The sequence below is a fragment of the Rhopalosiphum padi genome, chromosome 2, assembly GCF_020882245.1.
Source record: "Rhopalosiphum padi isolate XX-2018 chromosome 2, ASM2088224v1, whole genome shotgun sequence".
Classification (NCBI taxonomy): Eukaryota; Metazoa; Arthropoda; class Insecta; order Hemiptera; family Aphididae; genus Rhopalosiphum; species Rhopalosiphum padi.
Genome location: NC_083598.1, coordinates 90,185,437 through 90,205,843, shown reverse-complemented (window position 1 = coordinate 90,205,843; position 20,407 = coordinate 90,185,437). Strand labels below are relative to the sequence as shown.

The following is a 20,407-nucleotide window of genomic DNA, read 5'->3' as shown; positions in this document are numbered from 1 at the left end:
AGTAGACAAATTTAAAAGTACCCTTCAATTCGGTAGGATAAAAAATCATATTATTTAAACCGAAAGGATTTTTTTGAACAGCTATATCTAAAGTTCTATTTGACCGATTTTCATGGTTTTTTTTTAAATGCTAGTGTTCAACGAGTAAATGAGCCATCTAATGAGGAAAGTTCAAAAATATATCAATTAAATAGTTTTCTGTGTAGTTATGTAGTGATATACATTGCTTACGGTGCGCAAACACGTTTACAACCTCCACTACCCTCTTTACATTAACTGCTGCACCGTTGTATCTGTCATGATTCATGAACATGGGTTTTTTAATTTCTATTTATTCCCAAATTTGTTTGTTGACATTTTAAGTGAAATACCTTTCAGTATACTCAATATGTTTGACTATGTATAAGTATAAATAAAAATAAGTCAAATCACTTAGTATTTTATTTTACTTATAAATACTAAACATATATATTGCATTATTATAAGTTTAAGTTAGTAGCTATAATTTTTATTTTTTTATTTTATATATTCTAACAGCAATAGGTAATTCAGGTAATATTTAAATATTTATATCAGCAGTTTCCAACCTCTTCTTATAACTTTTGAACTTTTTACACATGAGTACACTTAAAAAATGTACAAATAAAAAATTTTATTTATATTTTGTATTAAAAAAAAAAACCCCAAAAATAATAGTAGAAAAAATTATTCATATTAAGTGAGGCCCTTGTCCTTGTTTTGAGGCACATGGATGATTAAAATTTGATTTAAATGGATGAACAGTATAATACTTAATCTAGAACTGCATTCAACTTATTTCTGTGTTTATTTGTGATATAAATATACAACAAAAAATCTTTTTTGTACCTTAGACTGGTCAAACATGAACTGACAACAAAGATAGTAAAAGTAAAGTGTTAACATAATTATTGTTTTTAAATGTTAAAATTACTTCTTCACCAAAGATAAATTGTTTTATATCAAATGTGCAATGAAAATGAAGTAAGCAATTTTTTTCTAGGGTGGCTACTTTAAAACATTTCTCTGTAACAAAAAAAAATAGTCTACCAACTACCATTTAGGTATAACAACTTTTGATTGAATTATTATGTGAGTTTTATAATTTAAATACATTTTAGTATTATTAAAATATAACAAAATATGTTTATGTTATTTAGTAAGGATATAAAATTATCACAAAACAGAATCCCATAATAACCACTATCATTGTTGCATACATAGCCTAAAATGAGGCAATGATATAAAAATTATTTTAAATTTTATTATTAAAATATTAAGTATTTTTTGCTTTCTAAATGATAAGGTTCTGGTCCTCGGTACCAAACTAAACTCTGTGCATTAAAAACTAGAGTACATATTAGTACTTTAGTAGTCGTTCACTATGTTTAAGAGGACATCTCACCCGCACGTGTTGTCTCTGTCTTACACACGTACGACATACTAAATTTTCGTTCACCAGTTTCAATAGTGTGCATTTAGTTTTAATATTAGTGCGAATTGACATATTATCAAACTTTTAGGTAAGAACATTATCTGTGGTCTCTCGTTGGCTTTTTAGGATATTTTAAGTTTTAGATGAGTTATGAGTATGAAATTATTAAATATTTAAAAACAATCATAATTCACTTAAAAATTAAAATATCGTAAAAAGCCAACAAGAGAACACAGATAATGTTCTTATCTAAGTTTGATAATAGGTCAATTCACTAAAAGCATACTATTGAAACTGGTGAACAAAAATGTACTATGTCGTACATGTGTAAGACGGAGACAACGGTGAGACGTCCTCTTAAAGTGTCTCATTTTAAACTCCCATCAAATGGGTTTAGCCCACCTAAAGGGAGGAGACCTCACTTTAGTTAATACTCTTAAAAATATATAATTGCAATTATATTGTGACAGTTTTATAGGACAAACTTTTAATATATAATATAATAGATATATGTAAGACGTAACATGGCAGCGTTTGTCACTTTAAAGTTTTAACTAGCATAGGTAATTCCAGTAGCCCGTAATGCAAAACTGCAAACTTTTAATGCTACTTAAGACTTTTTATTTCCCACATATTTTGTTTTCCATATTTATAGTCAACATCAAGATTAATATTATTAAAATTGTTTTTTTTATTTATCAACATCAGGTCACCATAGTTTTTGAAAAATCAAGTTTTCCAAACTTTTGATTAACATCCAAAATCAAAGAGCGACAATTTTTTAAAAAATTTTAATATTTAGTACCTTAAAACAAACATATTGAAAAATAAAATAAAATAAGTAAGGGTTGAAATACCAAATATATCTAAATATTAATTTCTTTTAATCAGGGATATACAAAAAGTCAACAAAATACAAACCGTAAAGCAGGTTAGATTAGGGGTTATTTTATATATTCTACTAGTTATGCAATACATTGTTATATAATAATACAAAAATTGTTTATTTTATTAGTATAACAATAAAAATAATAAAACGCTGTACATACAATTTTCTTTTCATATGTCATGACCACAATTATCAATAGATTAATATAATTAGTTCCACAATTACAATAAGAACATTTTTAATAAAAAAAATATACATTTCTGTATAAAATGAACTATAAGATGATAAAAATATAATTGACAATTGGTAAAATATAAAAATAAACTAAAAATACTCATAATTTCAGTTTACACAAATGATTAAAAAATGTTCAGTTGGGCAATGAACACAATTTTATAAATTGGTGGAATACCAGGTTTTGATTAATAATAATTTTTAAGATACAATTAACTAAAAAAGAATTTACTATAATTAATACATTCTTTGCTACGCTGAGAATCTAAAATATAGAAATATCACATTTTATATTTCTTTCGTAAAAAGTTACTTAAATACTTTAAAAAATGATGCAACACCATCAGTCTTTGACTTTTTTTTCTTATCTGTATGATTGCTACGCCGTTGTCCTTGAATTGGCATGTATGGAGGAACATCGTCCAATGATGAAGATAGAGCAGTAGTAGTAGCACCTATAAAACAATTCATAATTATTTTGGTAAATAAATAAGAACTAATTAATACACTTACAAGAAATATCTTGTAGTTCTGTTCTTCTTGAACTATAAGTTGGATCAATAGCGATAGCAATATTAGAAAGAGGTTCTTGAGTAGTACTTGATACAACTTCAGATGATTCTTCCATCTGTTGTTGCTTTTTAAGTAATGCTTTTTGTTTAGCTTTTTCACGAGCTCTCCTCAGTCGCGCTTTTTCCTAAATAAATTGTAACTTAATGAACTTTCTTTAAATTAAGTATATAAATCTTACTTTTTCTTGTAAAAGCTTAGCCAATTCACAGTCTTGTGTTTCAATAGCAATTAATCTGTCTCTATCTTCAATTGACATGGGCCGTCCTTCTTGTTCTTGTAGTCGCTTGGCCAATTCCTTATATTTATTTATAAATAATTACTTATTTAATTAATACTGTATGTAAATTCAAGCTAAGATATCAATTATATTGAAATACTGTTGCTTAGGTCTTTAGAATTTGACGAGTGTAACTCTAGTCACGATTGTAAATATTAACGTGTACTAAAGACTACACCCGTTAAATGCTATGACAGTGGGTCTAATAATTATTTTAAAAAATATAAAGAACAAAAAGGAAGTACTCACAGCATCTTTTTGTTCTTGAATTTGACGGTTGACCTCTTCTTCATAGTCAATGTCATGCAAAATGTCATCAATATCAAACTCAGTGTATTCATTGGACTCAACTGTAAAACTATATAAATAAATCAATATTTATTTATGTAATTACAACAGTTTTAAAAAATTAGACATTTGATACAATAAATACCTTTTAGTGGATTCTGGCTGAGAGTGTTTTTTTAATATCCCAGGTCTACCTCCAGCTGAATTTGTCTTAATCCCAATGTCATGTGTATACTTATTTTTTGTTAATTTTTCAGCTAATTCCATAGCAACTTTGAGATCTCTTTCTTCCCTAAAAAATTATAAATAAAATAAAGCGGCTTAATTATATATATAGGTAAATTATTTTATTTAAGAAACAAAAGTTATTATTCTAACATGACAACTTTTTGAATATAAAAATATTACAGTAAAACCACCTTTTATTGAAACTCGAGACCAACTGATTTTTCCATTATAAAAGAGTTATAATCAAACTAAAATAAATCAAATTTTTGTGAATTTCCATTGTAAGAAGATTTCTGTCTTACAGGGAGTCTGTTATAGAGATTTTATAGTACACAAACTTTTATGGGTATTATTTTTTTATTAATAATATTTAGAATATACAAAAAATGTAAAAAGGAAAATGGCATAGATAAAGACTAATTATAGATTATATTAAAAATCAAAAAATTTGGGTTTAGAAATTATGTATACAATTAAACATCTACACTCTATACTAGTACTCACTGTTCTTTAATGAATGCACCATATCGTTCTTCAGCTTCACGTATCTCCCGTTCCTGTTCCTCCTTGGCTGTAGGCAAGTCTTGTCGAACGATGGCATTTCGTGAACGATTGCCACTGTAATGCTCGTCGACTGTAAAATAATAATAGGTATATTAAGTGGAGATAATAAAACAAAAAAATGCATAACAACAAGTATACTGACCTTCCAACTTTTGTAAATGATACGCCAATGCACCATCCTCGTGGACCAACCATTCTTTACACACTGGAAAATAATAAAGCAGTTAAAATGAGAATTCAATGTAAAAAGCATTTCACCATTAATAATAAAAATAATGATACAGCAAGGCCTCCCTCCTACTCCGCTTTATAGACACTACTATACCATAAACAAACGACGATCTTATATACGACAAAAAAAAAGTCTAAAATACATTCCATGAAATGAGTACCTGCAGAGAGAGAAGAGCGCGTCAGCAACAGCCTCTATTGTTGATTGTGAATAGACTGTGAGAAAATAATAACGAGAAAAAAACGGTCCTGTATGAGGTTCATTGTAATGGAAAGTCACAATGGTTTCACGCCTGGATGAATAGATGCGTGCGTGCGTGAGTATGAGTAGTATCAGGTTTACCAACCGGTTAATAAGTTAAGTGTTTCTCTGTATTTAAAAATATTTTTAGTAAAAATATGATTTACCTCTACTACCTATTATAGAAAAAATAATTTTAAAAATAAAACATAAGACTAAAACAACATTTTTCCAGCGAGAATAAAACAGGCGTCGAGCGTCATTACACAATTATACATAAAATAACTACAGTCATGATCATAAAATATTAGAAAATAATAATAACAAATAATATTGTTCCAGCGCACGTACAAGTAACACATGCGTGCATACGCTGTTTACTGACAAACTACCTGTTGCTCTGGGGTTGGCAGGTGGTTTTCGGCAATGGGGTGCGGCGAAGGCGGCGCTTTCTCCCTCTCCCTCGAGATGAACAGTGGGAAAAATAAGTAGGATAAATTCCACGGGTTCGAAAAGTCGCGCGCATTCGAAAACAGAAATTTACATTTGTTTAAATATATGTACATCGGTACTCTTGATGAAAATTACGAAAACGAATTTCACGATAAAATAATAATAATATTATTATTATTCTGTCGTCGTATATAAAACAATCAATCAGGTATGTTAGAAACAATGACGATCTACAGGCAAGCGGTGATTATTTGATGTTCAAGAGAACGCGCAGACGCCTGCAGAGGTGTATCGGTCGTTAAGCTACACGGAGGCCTGAACTACAACTGTAACTGTAGCCTATTGAAGTCCGAGTCATACACAATTGTATACCATGGAACATTAATCGAACCGTGCAACTACACCTACGACCTACGGTCGCGCAGACGGCGGTCAAATATAATATTACATTTTTTTTTTCACAAACCAATCTCACGCGTGTGATTAAATTTTACGATGAAAATATTTTACGTACCTACATGTTATCATAACAAACGTTTATAATATAAAATATTAATAATAATATATGAAGTACGTGTGCATAGTGCATGCAAATTATTATTACCTATGTCCACCATTTCCCCTCCCACGCATTCAACCCCTCCGATCGAATCATTGCATGACACACCAGCTAGCCAGTAGCCACCTCTATATTGGGGGAATCGCACAGCTCGAACACCGGTTGTGGCGCCCGACCGATGAACAGACTATCCGACCCGCCACCACTATAACTACTTTCAGTTTGGTTTTTTTTTTATTCAAGGAGAAAAACGAAACAAAAGTAGAATTTGTTAGATGCAATCTCAATGAAATTTATAGAACATTATAACAATATGAACAGTTTTCTGATAGCTGATATTCTTAGTTCAATCGATAATAATATTAATAATACACATATATTTCCATTGGGTATAGAATAGTGAATACAATATCATATTACATGATATAATTAAAGTTTAAACATTCACCACTCAAAATTGTTTATATACATATTTTTACAAAGTATAAGTGTATAACAATCAATAATAAGATAATAAAACAGATCACATGCTTAAAATAGCAATATAGAATACACTACCTAAATATTCAAAATACAAACAATACGTAGTAGTAACTAATAAGTATTAAAATACTCAACACAAATATTATGGCACTTATTCCTTCGACATAAATATAAAGCTTATATTGCCTATTTTTGATTCACGTACAAAAAAATAACCTGAATAAATGAATTAGAAATAAGTACAATATATATATCAAATGGATTTAAGTATTATTTTCTATTTTCCTAGTAGGTTATGAATGCAATTAACTTACTTTAAAGCACTTTCACGAAACCAATTATTTGCTTCAATGAGTGTCGTGGTAAATTAAATGAAAAATAAATCTAACCACTAGTTAAATTATATTAAAATATTTTTAAAATGGATAATGAAACCTATAAATGTGTACAAGTTTAGTCTACATTTACCTATAAATCTATAAAAATAATAAATTAAGCATTTAAGAGTTAGTATCAGTATAGTTGATAAAACATTAGCCATTATTATTATTATATCTTATATAATATGTATGTCACAGTCACACAAAACTATAACAAATATTCTGTTTTATAAATTTATATATCGGATAAAAAAAATGTGAATAAAAGCGAGGGAGCCAACTCAATAATAAACAGTGGCATAAAACACTTAATAGAATATATTATAATAATATGTTTTATAGATTTATAATTATTATACCTGATCGATTCCAATACTAAGGAATATAGGTATACTTAAACGAAAGGGACAATTGGAATACTCAGATTCTAAAATAAAAATATATTAAACATCAATAATAAATTTTAACTAAGATGATTGTTATACATCAGTGGCATAGCCATGAGGGAGAGGTCGGCCATGCCCCCTCATCGGCAGTATAAACTTAATATAAAAATTAATTATTGTTATTGTTAATTGTTGATTAATGATTATGTTTTTTTAGTATTTTGGGTATTCCCCCCCCCATTTTAAAATCCTGGCTACGCCACTGTTAAACAAAACAATAAAATTATTACCCAAGTAAATAAACAATTTATTATTTATATTATTTCTTCGTAAAATAAAGGTAAAAAAAATTAAGGCAGGTATATAAAAAGCACGATTTATTTATAAATCTATCAATTTAATTTAATTATAAATAAATAAATAGGTACCTACATAACTATTATTTATTCATTATTTTAAATATCGTTATCAAGATTATACTTGTATTTTTTTAGAATAGAAGTAATAGAAAAACATTAAAAATACACTTGCAGTAATATTTAGTGTAACCTTATTGGTAGACTTCAGACTATCCAGAGACTAATAAAAAGTATACTTAATTGCAATTCATATAAATGTCAATTCACTACGGTATGTAAAGTACTTGCGTCTTGTACCAACTACCAAGTCTAGGCCTAAATAATATGTAGTTAAGTCTCTTTAGTCTTTATTAATTGCTCTCGAATTCCTGATGTTCTATTTTAATAAATGATTATAAATAGAATTAAATACACATCAATACGTTATCATACCAAATATATTTTTTTAACTATATATTATTCTTTTAAATTGTTTTTTTTTAATATATATATATTTCACTATATTAGGAAAATAGGAATAAATAACTTAAAACTAAAAAGTATTAACTTACTCAAATAAGACACGCCCAAATACAATATTATAATGCATAATATTATAATAGCATATGGCAACACTGCTTTCGAGATTGATAAAAAATGAGAACGAATTGAGGTTAACGTTCTACTGTAGTTTAGTAAGCCTTATATTATTATTTATTATTTAAAAGATTTGTTATTATACTACAGATTATTATAATTTTTATAGGTAATTTACTTTTTTTTGTGCTAATATATTATACTTAGAAATTTTTAATTTTGAACCAAACATTACAGTTAACAATTAATAATTTGGAGCCTGGAACATCATGTTAAACTGTTCAACTAAAGCTATTTGTAGCCGAGGATTTATACCAAATGTCATCAGTGTTCGATACCGAAGAGTCAATGTACAGAAACCCAGAAAACCAGATCATTACCGTGCAGTCATTGATACAATTACAAAGCCTAAATATCCGTGGCCAAAACCATCAGATATGACATGGAGTGAAAGATGTCCTAAGCCGATCAGTAAAGCATCTAAACAAATTGAAAATAATCCATATGAAAATATTTTGGCGAAAGAACTTAGAGAATTATTTGAACAGAGCGCAATGGTTGCAATATTTCATAAAAATCCTGTAAAGGGGGAAATTGACTTCAAAACTAGAAAAACTTTTAAAATGGCTGGTATGGACCAAGTTGTGTATGGTAAAAGCACTTTAAAACTAGCTTTAGCAGAAACAAATTATGCTGTAGTGTTGGATTTATTTCAATCGCACAGCTCAATAGTATTCAGTAGCACATCACAGGTACCTAAATTATTAAAAATTATAAAGAAGATGCCTCATTTAATTTTATTAGCATCCATAGTTGATGGAAAATTGTTAAGCAAAAACCAAACTGTAGAATATGGAAATCTAGTAAATATTGATAACGCCAGAGCAGCACTGATTGGTGTAATACAACAAGTAAACAATAGGTGTTTGCAGACTATAGGACAAACACAGTTGACAATGGTTCGATATTTGGAACAATATGGACAGTCATTAGATGTTAATACAGAAAAAAAGTCCACAGAAGAATCAGACTAACTTAATATCGAAATAAACTTTGTAAAAAGCAAATTGTTTTTGTTACAACATTCGTTTTATAGATAATTTATCATTTTAATTTTCAATAAAATATTTGTATTAAATGAATACTAATGTTTATTTTATAACTACAGTGATGACTAATAATAATTTAGTGTACTTATAATTAGAAACAAATTAAGCTTGATTTAAGGTGTAACGGATTCAATAAAAACATTTTATAGAACATAATATGTATATAATAATAAAAATTATTTTATGTAGAAACACAATAAAAAACTTATTTCATTTGTTAAATATTTTGGGATATCTAAAGGTTTATTTTTAAAACAATTCTTTGTTATTAGAACATTTTGAGATGTTATAAATATATAATGATATATCAAAAAAAAAACGTGGGATATTTTTTTGGAAAACAGAATATTTTGATGTCTCAAATTGAATAGTTGTGTTAGCTGAACAAAAAGTTTAAAAATAAGACAATTCCATATTAATTAAATAGGCGATCTGGCTACCTTAAGTGGTATTATTACAACCAATTACTAAATATTTAATGAATCATTAGTGAGCTAATAGTTCCTTAAACATTATTTAATATCTTGTTCAATTTTAGACTAGTGAACCATTGAATTAATTCATTAATTAGATGTTTTATTAAATATCAATAACCCGACTTAAAAAAAGAAAGTACTTCTAATATGAAGAATTTTCCCTCTTTACTCACTATAAATTCTGATTTTATCAAACTTTAAATTTTATACATTATGTAATAATTAAACAATATATATTATTATTATGTTTAATAGTTAATTTATTAAATTAATTTTACTCTTTATATGGCAGTAATACATTTTTTGGTATGTGGGTATATATCTTTTTATGTTGAGAATCAATAACAATAGGGGAACTGTTTTGATAGTGCTTCTCTATATTATGTAAGCTCTTTCTACCTAAACACAAAACGATAATTTTATATACTTTTATTGATAATCAGTAAATTGCTTACAAAACTATATCCAAAATTATATTTTCCTTAGATATAATTGATTTGACATAGCTATTAAATAAATATAACATTTTTTTAAAAGATAATGAGTCAGATTGTTATCACAGATACTAAAAATTAAAATTTAAAAAAATGGACTTAACAAATTTGATTAATTAATCACTAATACTTCTCATTTCACGAAAAAATACCAATACAATTTAATCACCAAACGTGACCAGAAATGCACCAAAACCATATAGAATGCAGTTAAATTGAAAAACAATAGTCACAATATTTATGCGATTGCACTGAAACGAAATCATGCCCCTGCCCATACTTAACAATGACTACCGAGCGGTATGCAGTCATGCAAATGTGTTACAACACCCCGGGCTAATCGAACACCACGACACTGCAGTGAAAGTGACCCAAAACACAACAACCACTTTCTTTCTCCAACGAATTCGGGATATTTACAGGATTACATACACAAGAGGACGGAGAACTTCGGCCTACATTTCGAGCGTATGAATAAACAAACTACTACGTATATAAACATCAGCAAATACAAATACAGTAATCGCTCCACTCAGAATAGTCAGAATATAATATGTAAACATTGTATACATTTGTAAACAATAATAATAATAATAATAGTATAGTACCAGAGTTGACCTTTCCGGGTTTGGGCAACGTGTCGCTGGTGGCCTTCTTCTTCCTAACGTTGTCACCCATGGATCCGACGCCGCCAAATCCAAACTGACAATGCATATCCGGCCGACAATCAGCGTCGCGACACGGCACAATATTCTCTGGTGGCATCGGAAACCATTTTGTCTTTGTCGATGGCTACACACGCACAAAAACACCAGTGTGCAATGAATGATTGTCGCGGGAGACAGAGGCAGTCGCGACCGTCGGCGGACGAACGCTCTGACGACGACGACGCGTTCTCACTGTTCTTAGCTGCTGTTGCTCCGTCAGTGACGAATGGTTAATGGTGATACTGGTTGTCTACCGTCGCGATCGTGGTACCAGACTGTGACGCGCCACCGACACCTCCTACTACCAAGTTTTTCTCGTTGGTCAGTGACCAGTGTATAAACATCAATGTACTACATACGTAGTCCAACTATGTATATTAATATTACTATATTATAACTAGTGTGGCGATCGTCGCGTTGTAGGCTACGACGACAACCGCTGGACAATGACAGTCCGCAAAGTATTTTTTGTGTAATATTATTTTATAAATATATTGTCGAGTATTTCACGTGTAGACCGATAAACTATAGGTAAATAATTGGTCTATGATTTCATACAAGTATTGTCCCGTAGACATACATTAACAGAATAGTATGTCTGTTAAATGTAAATAAGCCTGTTTTAGTGTTATGTTTCGTTCCTTAGTGACCGTGTTGTATAGTTTGTTAGTACTTCTAAGTATAGTCATTACTATAAGTACACAACTGACAACTGATGGGCAACCATAATAAATCTAGATAATATTACGAAAAATAAATTTACCATAATACATACATTATAAAAATAATAATATGCAATAATCAAATAACCGATTATAGGTAAACATTTTATTTGTTGATGAAACCTGTTGCACGCCGCAGGCTTATACTCATTCATAATTCATCAGCTTCCGAAGTTTGGTACAAATTACCATTAGAACAAACGTTTTGTGGAAAAAGTGGTTACTGGGAGAAATATTTTCCGGACCAAATAGAAGATATTGATGGAAACAAGCGAATTGGAAATTTGGAATAAATTTAATTTGAAATATAACTTAATAAGCAGTGCATTATATTCATTTTTTATTTAAAATAAAATTCGTTTTCCGTCATTTTTGTCTACTTACACTTATTGACTTATGTGATTTGATTTAAAAAGTAATTGTGCTTTATGCTATACTGGCATAAAAATAAAACACATCTTGAACCTGTCTCACAATTACAAAACGTATGGTCCATAAGACCATAACTACACATTTCACTAAAAATATATAGGACCGTGAAATATTTGTTCCGAAAAATAATGTACTCGCTACGTACCAGTAAGAAAATAACAACACCAGGGTATAAACCATGAAAACTAGAATAGAACTAGAATATTCTATTTATTTATATATTAAACTATACTACAGTTATTAAAGATGATATTTGAATAGTACGGTTTAATCTTTAATGGTAGTTTATGGTATAATAAAGATTTACCTATCTTCTTTATCGATTCAACTTATATTATTTATATTTTGTGGACTCGGGACGTCAGTGACCTACTCTATCGATGACAATATAGAGTACACACGACATCTACTAAACAAGAGTTGATGCAGAATGACTTCTCTGAGTTCTGTGATTTTGTTATTATTATAATATTTTATGTTTAAACTCAAAATGCTTAAATTAGAAATCAACGAAACACGAAGTTTTTTATTTTAACTAAATATACATATTATATATACCTTTATAAATAGGTATTTTACAGATCAAATATATAATAAACATTTTAAATATTTATTTAATATTTGAAAAATTTGACTGGTACAATATTTGGTAGAACAAAGTGTTCCAATGTACAGCATTTGATCAGCACTTCGATCATATACAGTGTTTATGATTTAAATTTTGGCACGACTGCTTGTGTACACGTCCGTCGTCATCGGTCGACGTTGATAACTATACTGATAAGACCACTGTACTTGCTGCCGACGACAACATTCTGCATCCACACACACTCGTTACACGAATACAGATAATAAATAATAATTTTAATATTTTGAACTCGTACATGTTATTCCTTGAACGATCAAATAATTCATACGAATACTCGATACAGTGGATATTCTAAGGCTTTAATTGTAAAACCTTAAAAATGGTGAGTGTGCCTACTACAACTGTCTGGGATACGACTACAGCATATTTAAGACTTTCCAGAGCATTGTGTTAATCGTTTGGTATTTTCCAGCCTTTACGTTTAGACATCAAGCGTAAGTTGACTGCTCGGTCGGATCGTGTCAAGTGTGTCGACCTTCATCCCAAAGAGCCATGGATGTTGGCATCTTTATACAACGGCACTGTTCATATATGGAACCATGAAACAGCTACACTCATTAAATCATATGAAGTAAACCTACACATTAATTAAATGATATTTCTCATAATACTTTAATGATATTATAACACTTGCAACCAATAATAAGCTTATTTTTATATTAAATGAAAATTCTTAGTATTTAGATATACAGTTGATGTCGTCACATAGAATGTGTCTATATAGGTATTATTATTTTAAATTAATTTTCTCATACATATATTTATGTTTGAATTGCATTCATAACTTTCAGTTAAATATTATAACTTAATATAGTGATCCATTTCCTATCATACAAATTTGACAAAAAAAAAAAAATACAAATTTATATTTGTCATTTGATTATTTTAATTAAATGTAATTGTTTTAATTACTTAGTTATTAATTATAGTTTATATTTCTTTTTACTTATTTTTATATGCACAGTAAATCATGACATGTTTAAACTCGTATATTAATTGTTAATTACTATATTAATAAAAATGTATTAATTTGTAATTTTGATTTATTTTTTTTTAATAATAACTATTTTAAATATATCGGTAATAACTTTAAATCAAAGAACCAATTTTAAATAGAAAAATACAAATTAATTATTTTTATAAGTATTGACAATTTACTTTTTTATAAAATTTATTATTTAACTAAAGTGAAATATTTTATATTTACTTTTGTAGTTGTCACATAGATATAGAAATAGGAATTTGTTTGGCCTATATTTAATGTGAATACATCTTTTATGTTTATACATATATATATATATGTGTATACATAATTGTAGATAATAAATTGTTGATATTTATAATATTTTATATTAGGTATGTGAACTACCTGTAAGAGCAGCTAGATTTGTTGCTCGAAAAAATTGGATTGTTACTGGTTCAGATGATATGCAATTGCGTGTTATCAACTATAATACTTTGGAACGTGTTCATCAACTAGATGCACATTCTGATTATTTACGAAGCATTGCTGTTCATCCTTCACAACCTTTTATACTTACAAGTAGTGGTAAGTATTAAATGTTTGATACACTCTGTGTAGGTGGACTGTTACTTTCTTGCATATAGCCCATAAAGCTATCAAAGGAAAATGCATTCTACCTATTATGTGTAGAAGAAATTGTTTTGCATTAAATTGTTGTATGATTTATAGATGATATGTTGATAAAGCTTTGGAATTGGGAAAAACAATGGGCATGTCAACAAGTTTTTGAGGGACATACACATTATGTGATGCAGATTATGATTAACCCTAAAGATAACAATACTTTTGCCAGTGCTTCGTTAGATCGAACTGTTAAAGTATGGCAACTTGGTTCTTCAACACCAAATTTTACGTTAGAAGGACACGAAAAAGGAGTGAATTGTGTTGACTATTATCATGCTGGAGATAAGCCTTATTTAATATCTGGTGCTGATGACAGACTTGTTAAAATTTGGGATTACCAAAACAAAACATGTGTTCAAACATTAGAAGGCCATGCTCAAAATATTTCTGCTGGTAATACAATTCTAATGACTGTTTATTAAATTGTTCTAATCCAAAAATATTTGTCTCTTTAGTTTGTTTCCATCCAGAACTTCCAATTGTTTTAACTGGTTCAGAAGATGGTACAGTCAGAATTTGGCATTCTGGTACTTATCGTTTAGAATCATCATTAAATTATGGATTAGAACGTGTATGGACAATCTGTTGCTTACGCGGATCTAATAATGTGGCTTTAGGGTAAGAATATAATTTAAACTTATAAATTCTATTATAAATTAAAACTCAAAATGGTTATTATAATTTATGACTTTTTTAGTTATGATGAAGGTAGTATTATGGTTAAAGTTGGTCGTGAAGAACCAGCTATGTCAATGGATGTTCATGGTGGTAAAATTGTTTGGGCACGTCATAGTGAAATTCAACAGGCTAATCTTAAAGCAATGCTTCAAGCAGAAGGAACTGAAATCAAAGATGGTGAACGTTTGCCCATACAAGTTAAAGATATGGGTAGCTGTGAAATTTATCCACAATCAATATCTCATAATCCAAATGGTAGATTTTTAGTAGTATGTGGTGATGGAGAGTATATTATATATACATCAATGGCTTTACGTAATAAAGCATTTGGCTCAGCTCAAGATTTTGTATGGTCTTCTGACTCTGAGTATGCAATAAGAGAAAATTCTTCTACAATCAAAGTCTTTAAGAATTTTAAAGAAAAAAAGTCTTTTAAACCAGAAGGCGGAGCCGATGGTATTTTTGGAGGTTATTTGTTAGGTGTAAAATCTGTTACTGGGTTGGCTCTATATGATTGGGAAAATGGTAACTTAGTACGAAGAATTGAGACTCAACCTAAACATGTATTTTGGTCAGAATCTGGAGAATTAGTGTGTCTTGCTACTGATGAAGCATACTTTATATTACGTTTTGACGTCAATGTACTTAGTGCTGCAAGAGCGTCAAATTATGAAGCTGCTAGTCCTGATGGTCTTGAAGATGCTTTTGAGGTTAGTTAACAAAATTACTTAAATCTTAAAAATATTTAAATCATTTGTTTATTATTAACCATAAATTACATTTTAGATTTTAGGAGAAGTTCAAGAAGTTGTGAAAACTGGTCTATGGGTTGGTGATTGCTTTATTTACACCAATGGAGTAAATCGTATCAATTATTATGTTGGTGGAGAAATTGTTACTGTGTCTCATCTTGATCGTACAATGTATCTCTTAGGATACGTTGCTAAAGAAAATCGACTCTACTTAGGCGATAAAGAACTTAACATTGTTTCTTATAGCCTTCTTTTATCAGTATTGGAATACCAAACTGCAGTCATGAGGAAAGATTTTGAAATTGCTGATCGCATATTACCATCAGTACCATCCCAATATAGAACCCGAGTGGCTCATTTCTTAGAAAAACAGGTAATATAAATGTTTAATGATTGACCTTGGTTTTTTAAGCATAAAAATATTAAAGTTAATTATTTTTATTTCAATATTCAACCACAAATGATTATTATTACTTATTAAGTTACTTAACAATGTAAAAAAATAACCAAATAACTTTTTAATGCTATTACCCAAACTACTTAAGTAAACTATATTACCCAATTAATGTTTTCATTATCCTTTAACATGTATTTGTGTAATAACTCAACTATAATTACTTAATTATAATATCTCACAGGGTTATAAGAAACAAGCATTATCAGTATCAACAGATGTTGAGCATAAATTTGAATTGGCAATCCAATTACAAGACTTAGCTAAAGCACATTTACTTGCAAAAGAAGCATCTAGTCCTCAAAAATGGAGACAACTCTCTGAATTAGCTACCGCACAAGCTGATCTTGAATTAGCACAAGAATGTCTCCATCAGGCTCAAGATTATGGTGGATTACTTTTGTTAGCTACATCTTCTGGTATATATTAGCATTGATTGTTCCTATATTATATTCAATTAATTTTAATCTATTTATTTATCTAGGGAATAGTGAAATGGTAAAAAAATTAGCTGAAAGTACAAATTCAAATGGCAAAAATAATATATCATTTCTGTCTTATTTACTATTGGGTGATTTAGACAAATGTTTACAATTATTAATAGAAACTGATAGGTTGCCAGAAGCAGCATTTTTTGCTCGATCATATTTACCAAGCAAAATGTCATATGTTGTTGGATTGTGGAAAGATTCATTAAGCAAAACTAATATAAAAGCTAGTGAGTCATTAGCAAATCCAGATGAATATGAAAACTTATTCCCTAACTACCAGGAATCATTAAAAACAGAAGTTTATTTACAAGCTGAAAGGAAAAGGCAATTACCAGCTGCTGCTTATGCTAATACTCCAGTAAGTTAATTAATTGTTAACATAATTTATTCTTTACTATATTCCTATATTTATTTTTAGTTGAATCACGAAAGAAATTGTTTAGAAGAAATGAAAGCAGCTGAAACTAAAGAACCCAGTTTTAGTTTAAATGAACAAATTGCTAACATTAAAGCCGAAGTTTTACAAGCCAGTTGTATGTAACAGTTATTTGTTTATTTTTTATTATTATTCTATGATCAGAAAAATAATAATCATTTTATATTTTCATTATACTACAATATATTAATAACTAATAAATATTAAATACCACGATAACATTAAAGGAGGAAGGTTATATTTAAATAGAATTAATTTTGTATTAGCTTCAATATTAGTGTGATTTGTTCTATTATTAAGCTTATAGATAAGAATATTATCTTTATTTATTTGTTCATTTTTTTTTTTAAGATTCAATTTTTAAGGGAGTTATGGATGGATAAAAATATTTCAGTACTATTAGAGTATTAATATAAGTTATAATTTGCTTAAATATTAAAATATTGTAAGAAACTAGTGTACAAACCTAGTAAATATTCTTACTTATATGTTTAGTAAAAGATCAATTCGCTCTAACATTAAAGCTAAGAAATACAAATTTTCTACATTGTAGGTTTGTAGGTCAAAGATTGCAAGAATCATAACCTACATTATTTATAAATATTAAAAAATAAACCACAAAACTTGCTCTGATATATACATTCTATTCAAGTTAAGATTGAACAATTCTTGTGTTTGTAGACTGAGCCACTTAATACTGTCAAACCCCCTAGATCAGTTACTACATATCACATTATATGTTTGGTTGAAACCCGTTAAAAACAAATTACATTATTTTTAAATGTGTAGATGCCACATCTTGAATGTTGAATTTCAACTTTTTTTAACTTTAAATTTTTCCACATCTTGCCATACTCCTTCGTATTTTGGTTGGGTTAGGCAGTTTTAAATTATTATATTACATTATTTAATTGTTTTGAATTTTTAGATGTAGAGAAGAAACAAGAGGATGTAATTTTACCGCCGCCATTAATTCCTACAAAAATAGTGGATGATTTTGAAGATGTAGATAAAGAATTAGAAGAAGAGCTAGAAAATATGAACTTGGATGATATAGGATCAACGGTAACACACTATATCTAATCTAATATATAAATAGTTATCTTGGTAACTAAAAGCTAATGATAAATGATGCAATTTGAACTGTTGAGAACTTAAAGTTAACAAAAATCATAAATATTTGAATAATTTTTAGATATATTATTATTTTTTAGAGATCTATAGTTATAGTTACTAAAAGTCAACTGTACTATAATATAAAAATTAACTACAAGATATTTTATTCTCCAAATATTAAAATTACATTTTATAAATCAAATTTGATTAACTGATTATAGATTACATTTAAATAAATAATAATTATTTTAATTGTTTGTATTAATAGCCACATTTATACTAATTTTTGTTGAGTATTACCATTGATTATAATCAATGGTATTACTAATGTAGAATTCTAAAAATAAAAGTTCCTTGTATTCTTCATTTGAGAAAATAGAGCTAAGAAATTGTACAATTTGAATAGCTTTTCCTATAATTATGATAAATTGTACAACACATTTTATATTTTAATAAGAATACTTATTTCTGAAATGTGAAATCATGAAAGATAATTTTTTGTTTTTAATTTTTTTATTACTTTTTTCAATGATATGTTGTCATTACTATAATTTAAGGTTTTAGTTGAAATCTTAATCTGTGGTATCTTTTTTTCAGTTTCTACTTTACTATACGTCTAATAATTGTATATATCTAATTTTCTAAACTGAGAATCAAAATAATAATATTGTTAAATATTTTTATTTTTATATTTTTAGGGCATTAATATTGATGCAGAATTATCCGATGACGATGATGACGATTATGCTTGAATAAATAAATATATAATATAATATGTTTGTAATATTCTTGGATATTATGTTTGGTGAGTATAAGCCTCAATAAATTAATAATGCAATGGCTTTTAATTGTAAAAATACTACTATATTTTAAATGAAAATTATATTATTATCTTTGTTTTTATTATATTCTAATTTATGATTTATTTTTACACAAAAACATGTCCCTTCATTCCATTTGTTGTATTTGTGTTGTAGTAATATTAAATTAAGGTTTAAAATTATAATAAACCAGACACAATTTCTTCTATTTTAATTATTATTTTTGTTTTGATTAATAAATAATTCTAAAAATGGCATATTAGTTAATTATATTACTTATCATCTTCGCATTTTTTTTTTTTGAGCTTGAAATACTCAAAATGCATTTTATAATTATAATATGTTTAGTACCTGTTTATTATTTGGAATTTCAGGTCAATGCATTTAATTTCTTGTACAGTATTAAATCTCAAAATTGTTGACACCAAGAGTATTTGCACAATAATAAAATATTATATAATCTCTAACTTAATATAATATAAATAAGTGTTTACTATTTTATATTATATAATTATACTGTTACATACTTACTATAATTGTGTGTTCATAGCGTGAAAATATATTTCAATATTTGTTTTTATTTTACATATTTTTATTATATTATAATATAGTCTTATATGAAAAAAACTAGTTTGAATTTATCAAAATATAGTCATTTACATATTTATTTGTTATTAAATGTATGAAATACAAAAAAATTATCTTGAATCCTTTTTCCAACAGTGTTTTATGAAAATACTTTTTATCCAAACCCACAAAAATAATATAAAATATTATTTGAGATATAACTATTTAGGAAATAAAAATAAAAAATCCAATTTAACATATGAATATTTTAGTTTGTTTGGTTTGGTTTATTGTCTGTTTATACCCAATAATACTTGTTATCTTGGGGGTAAGCAATAACGAGGAGATTAAATCCTGCCATATAGAATTAATTTACGAAATAATGTTTTTTAGAAAAAGTTTTCATTTATAACACAATATTAATGTTCTTTTATTTTTGTGTCAGTCATCAGGTTTTAGAATAGATAAAATGCAACATTTCATTAAGTACGTCTTAATGTTTTAGATATTTACTACTAATACTTTTTGAATAACTTCCAAAAACTTAAATCATCTGATTTGAAATTGTTATTTTACGCATGAATAACGCTCTTTTAACTGTTTATAATATTTATTTATAAAACAATAATCAAATTTTGGTGATGTGTAGAGTATTAATAGTATTATAAAAATTTGAACTTT

General features: G+C 27.9%; 3 protein-coding genes across 4 annotated transcripts; 2 read left to right on the top strand and 1 right to left on the bottom strand.

Annotated features, from left to right (window-relative positions):
• Window positions 1–2,385: 2,385 nt before the first annotated feature.
• Window positions 2,386–11,220, bottom strand: LOC132920345 (coiled-coil domain-containing protein 50). Its single transcript, XM_060982656.1, has 8 exons — window positions 10,862–11,220; window positions 4,649–4,711; window positions 4,447–4,576; window positions 3,860–4,006; window positions 3,676–3,784; window positions 3,328–3,444; window positions 3,090–3,273; window positions 2,386–3,031 (listed from the first exon to the last, which is right to left on the bottom strand). The coding sequence occupies exons 1-8, from the start codon at window positions 11,016–11,018 to the stop codon at window positions 2,886–2,888; spliced, it is 1,053 nt and encodes a 350-aa protein (XP_060838639.1). The 5' UTR covers window positions 11,019–11,220; the 3' UTR covers window positions 2,386–2,885.
• LOC132920346 (large ribosomal subunit protein uL10m) lies at window positions 8,235–9,316 on the top strand. Its single transcript, XM_060982657.1, has 2 exons — window positions 8,235–8,343; window positions 8,412–9,316. Exon 2 carries the CDS (start codon window positions 8,444–8,446, stop codon window positions 9,206–9,208), a length of 765 nt encoding a protein of 254 aa, XP_060838640.1. The 5' UTR covers window positions 8,235–8,343; window positions 8,412–8,443; the 3' UTR covers window positions 9,209–9,316.
• Window positions 11,221–12,894: 1,674 nt separating the features above from the next.
• LOC132920655 (coatomer subunit beta') lies at window positions 12,895–19,739 on the top strand. Of its 2 annotated transcripts, XR_009660755.1 has the most exons (13): window positions 12,895–13,085; window positions 13,176–13,334; window positions 14,120–14,312; window positions 14,457–14,804; window positions 14,867–15,029; window positions 15,109–15,799; window positions 15,876–16,214; window positions 16,480–16,714; window positions 16,780–17,144; window positions 17,205–17,319; window positions 18,151–18,287; window positions 19,037–19,143; window positions 19,534–19,739. XR_009660755.1 is itself a non-coding variant. In XM_060983209.1 (12 exons), the coding sequence occupies exons 1-12, from the start codon at window positions 13,083–13,085 to the stop codon at window positions 19,088–19,090; spliced, it is 2,802 nt and encodes a 933-aa protein (XP_060839192.1). In that variant the 5' UTR covers window positions 12,895–13,082; the 3' UTR covers window positions 19,091–19,244. The 2 variants fall into 2 exon arrangements, 1 of the variants encoding a protein (XP_060839192.1); XM_060983209.1 differs by lacking the exon at window positions 19,534–19,739 and having other exon boundaries at window positions 19,037–19,244.
• Window positions 19,740–20,407: the final 668 nt, after the last annotated feature.

What these genes read in the sequence shown, in the direction of transcription:
- LOC132920346 (XM_060982657.1), top strand. Translation starts at nt 8,444, where the DNA reads ATGTTAAACTGTTCAACTAAAGCTATTTGTAGCCGAGGATTTATACCA.
- LOC132920655 (XM_060983209.1), top strand. An exon ending in TGCTCAAAATATTTCTGCTG is followed by an intron (nt 14,805 to 14,866) that starts GTAATACAATTC and finishes TTGTCTCTTTAG; the next exon opens with TTTGTTTCCATCCAGAACTT. An exon ending in CTGCTTATGCTAATACTCCA is followed by an intron (nt 17,145 to 17,204) that starts GTAAGTTAATTA and finishes ATTTATTTTTAG; the next exon opens with TTGAATCACGAAAGAAATTG.
- LOC132920345 (XM_060982656.1), bottom strand. Translation starts at nt 11,018, where the DNA reads ATGCCACCAGAGAATATTGTGCCGTGTCGCGACGCTGATTGTCGGCCG. An exon ending in CAGCCAGAATCCACTAAAAG is followed by an intron (nt 3,785 to 3,859) that starts GTATTTATTGTA and finishes TTATTTATATAG; the next exon opens with TTTTACAGTTGAGTCCAATG. An exon ending in CTAAGCTTTTACAAGAAAAA is followed by an intron (nt 3,274 to 3,327) that starts GTAAGATTTATA and finishes CAATTTATTTAG; the next exon opens with GAAAAAGCGCGACTGAGGAG.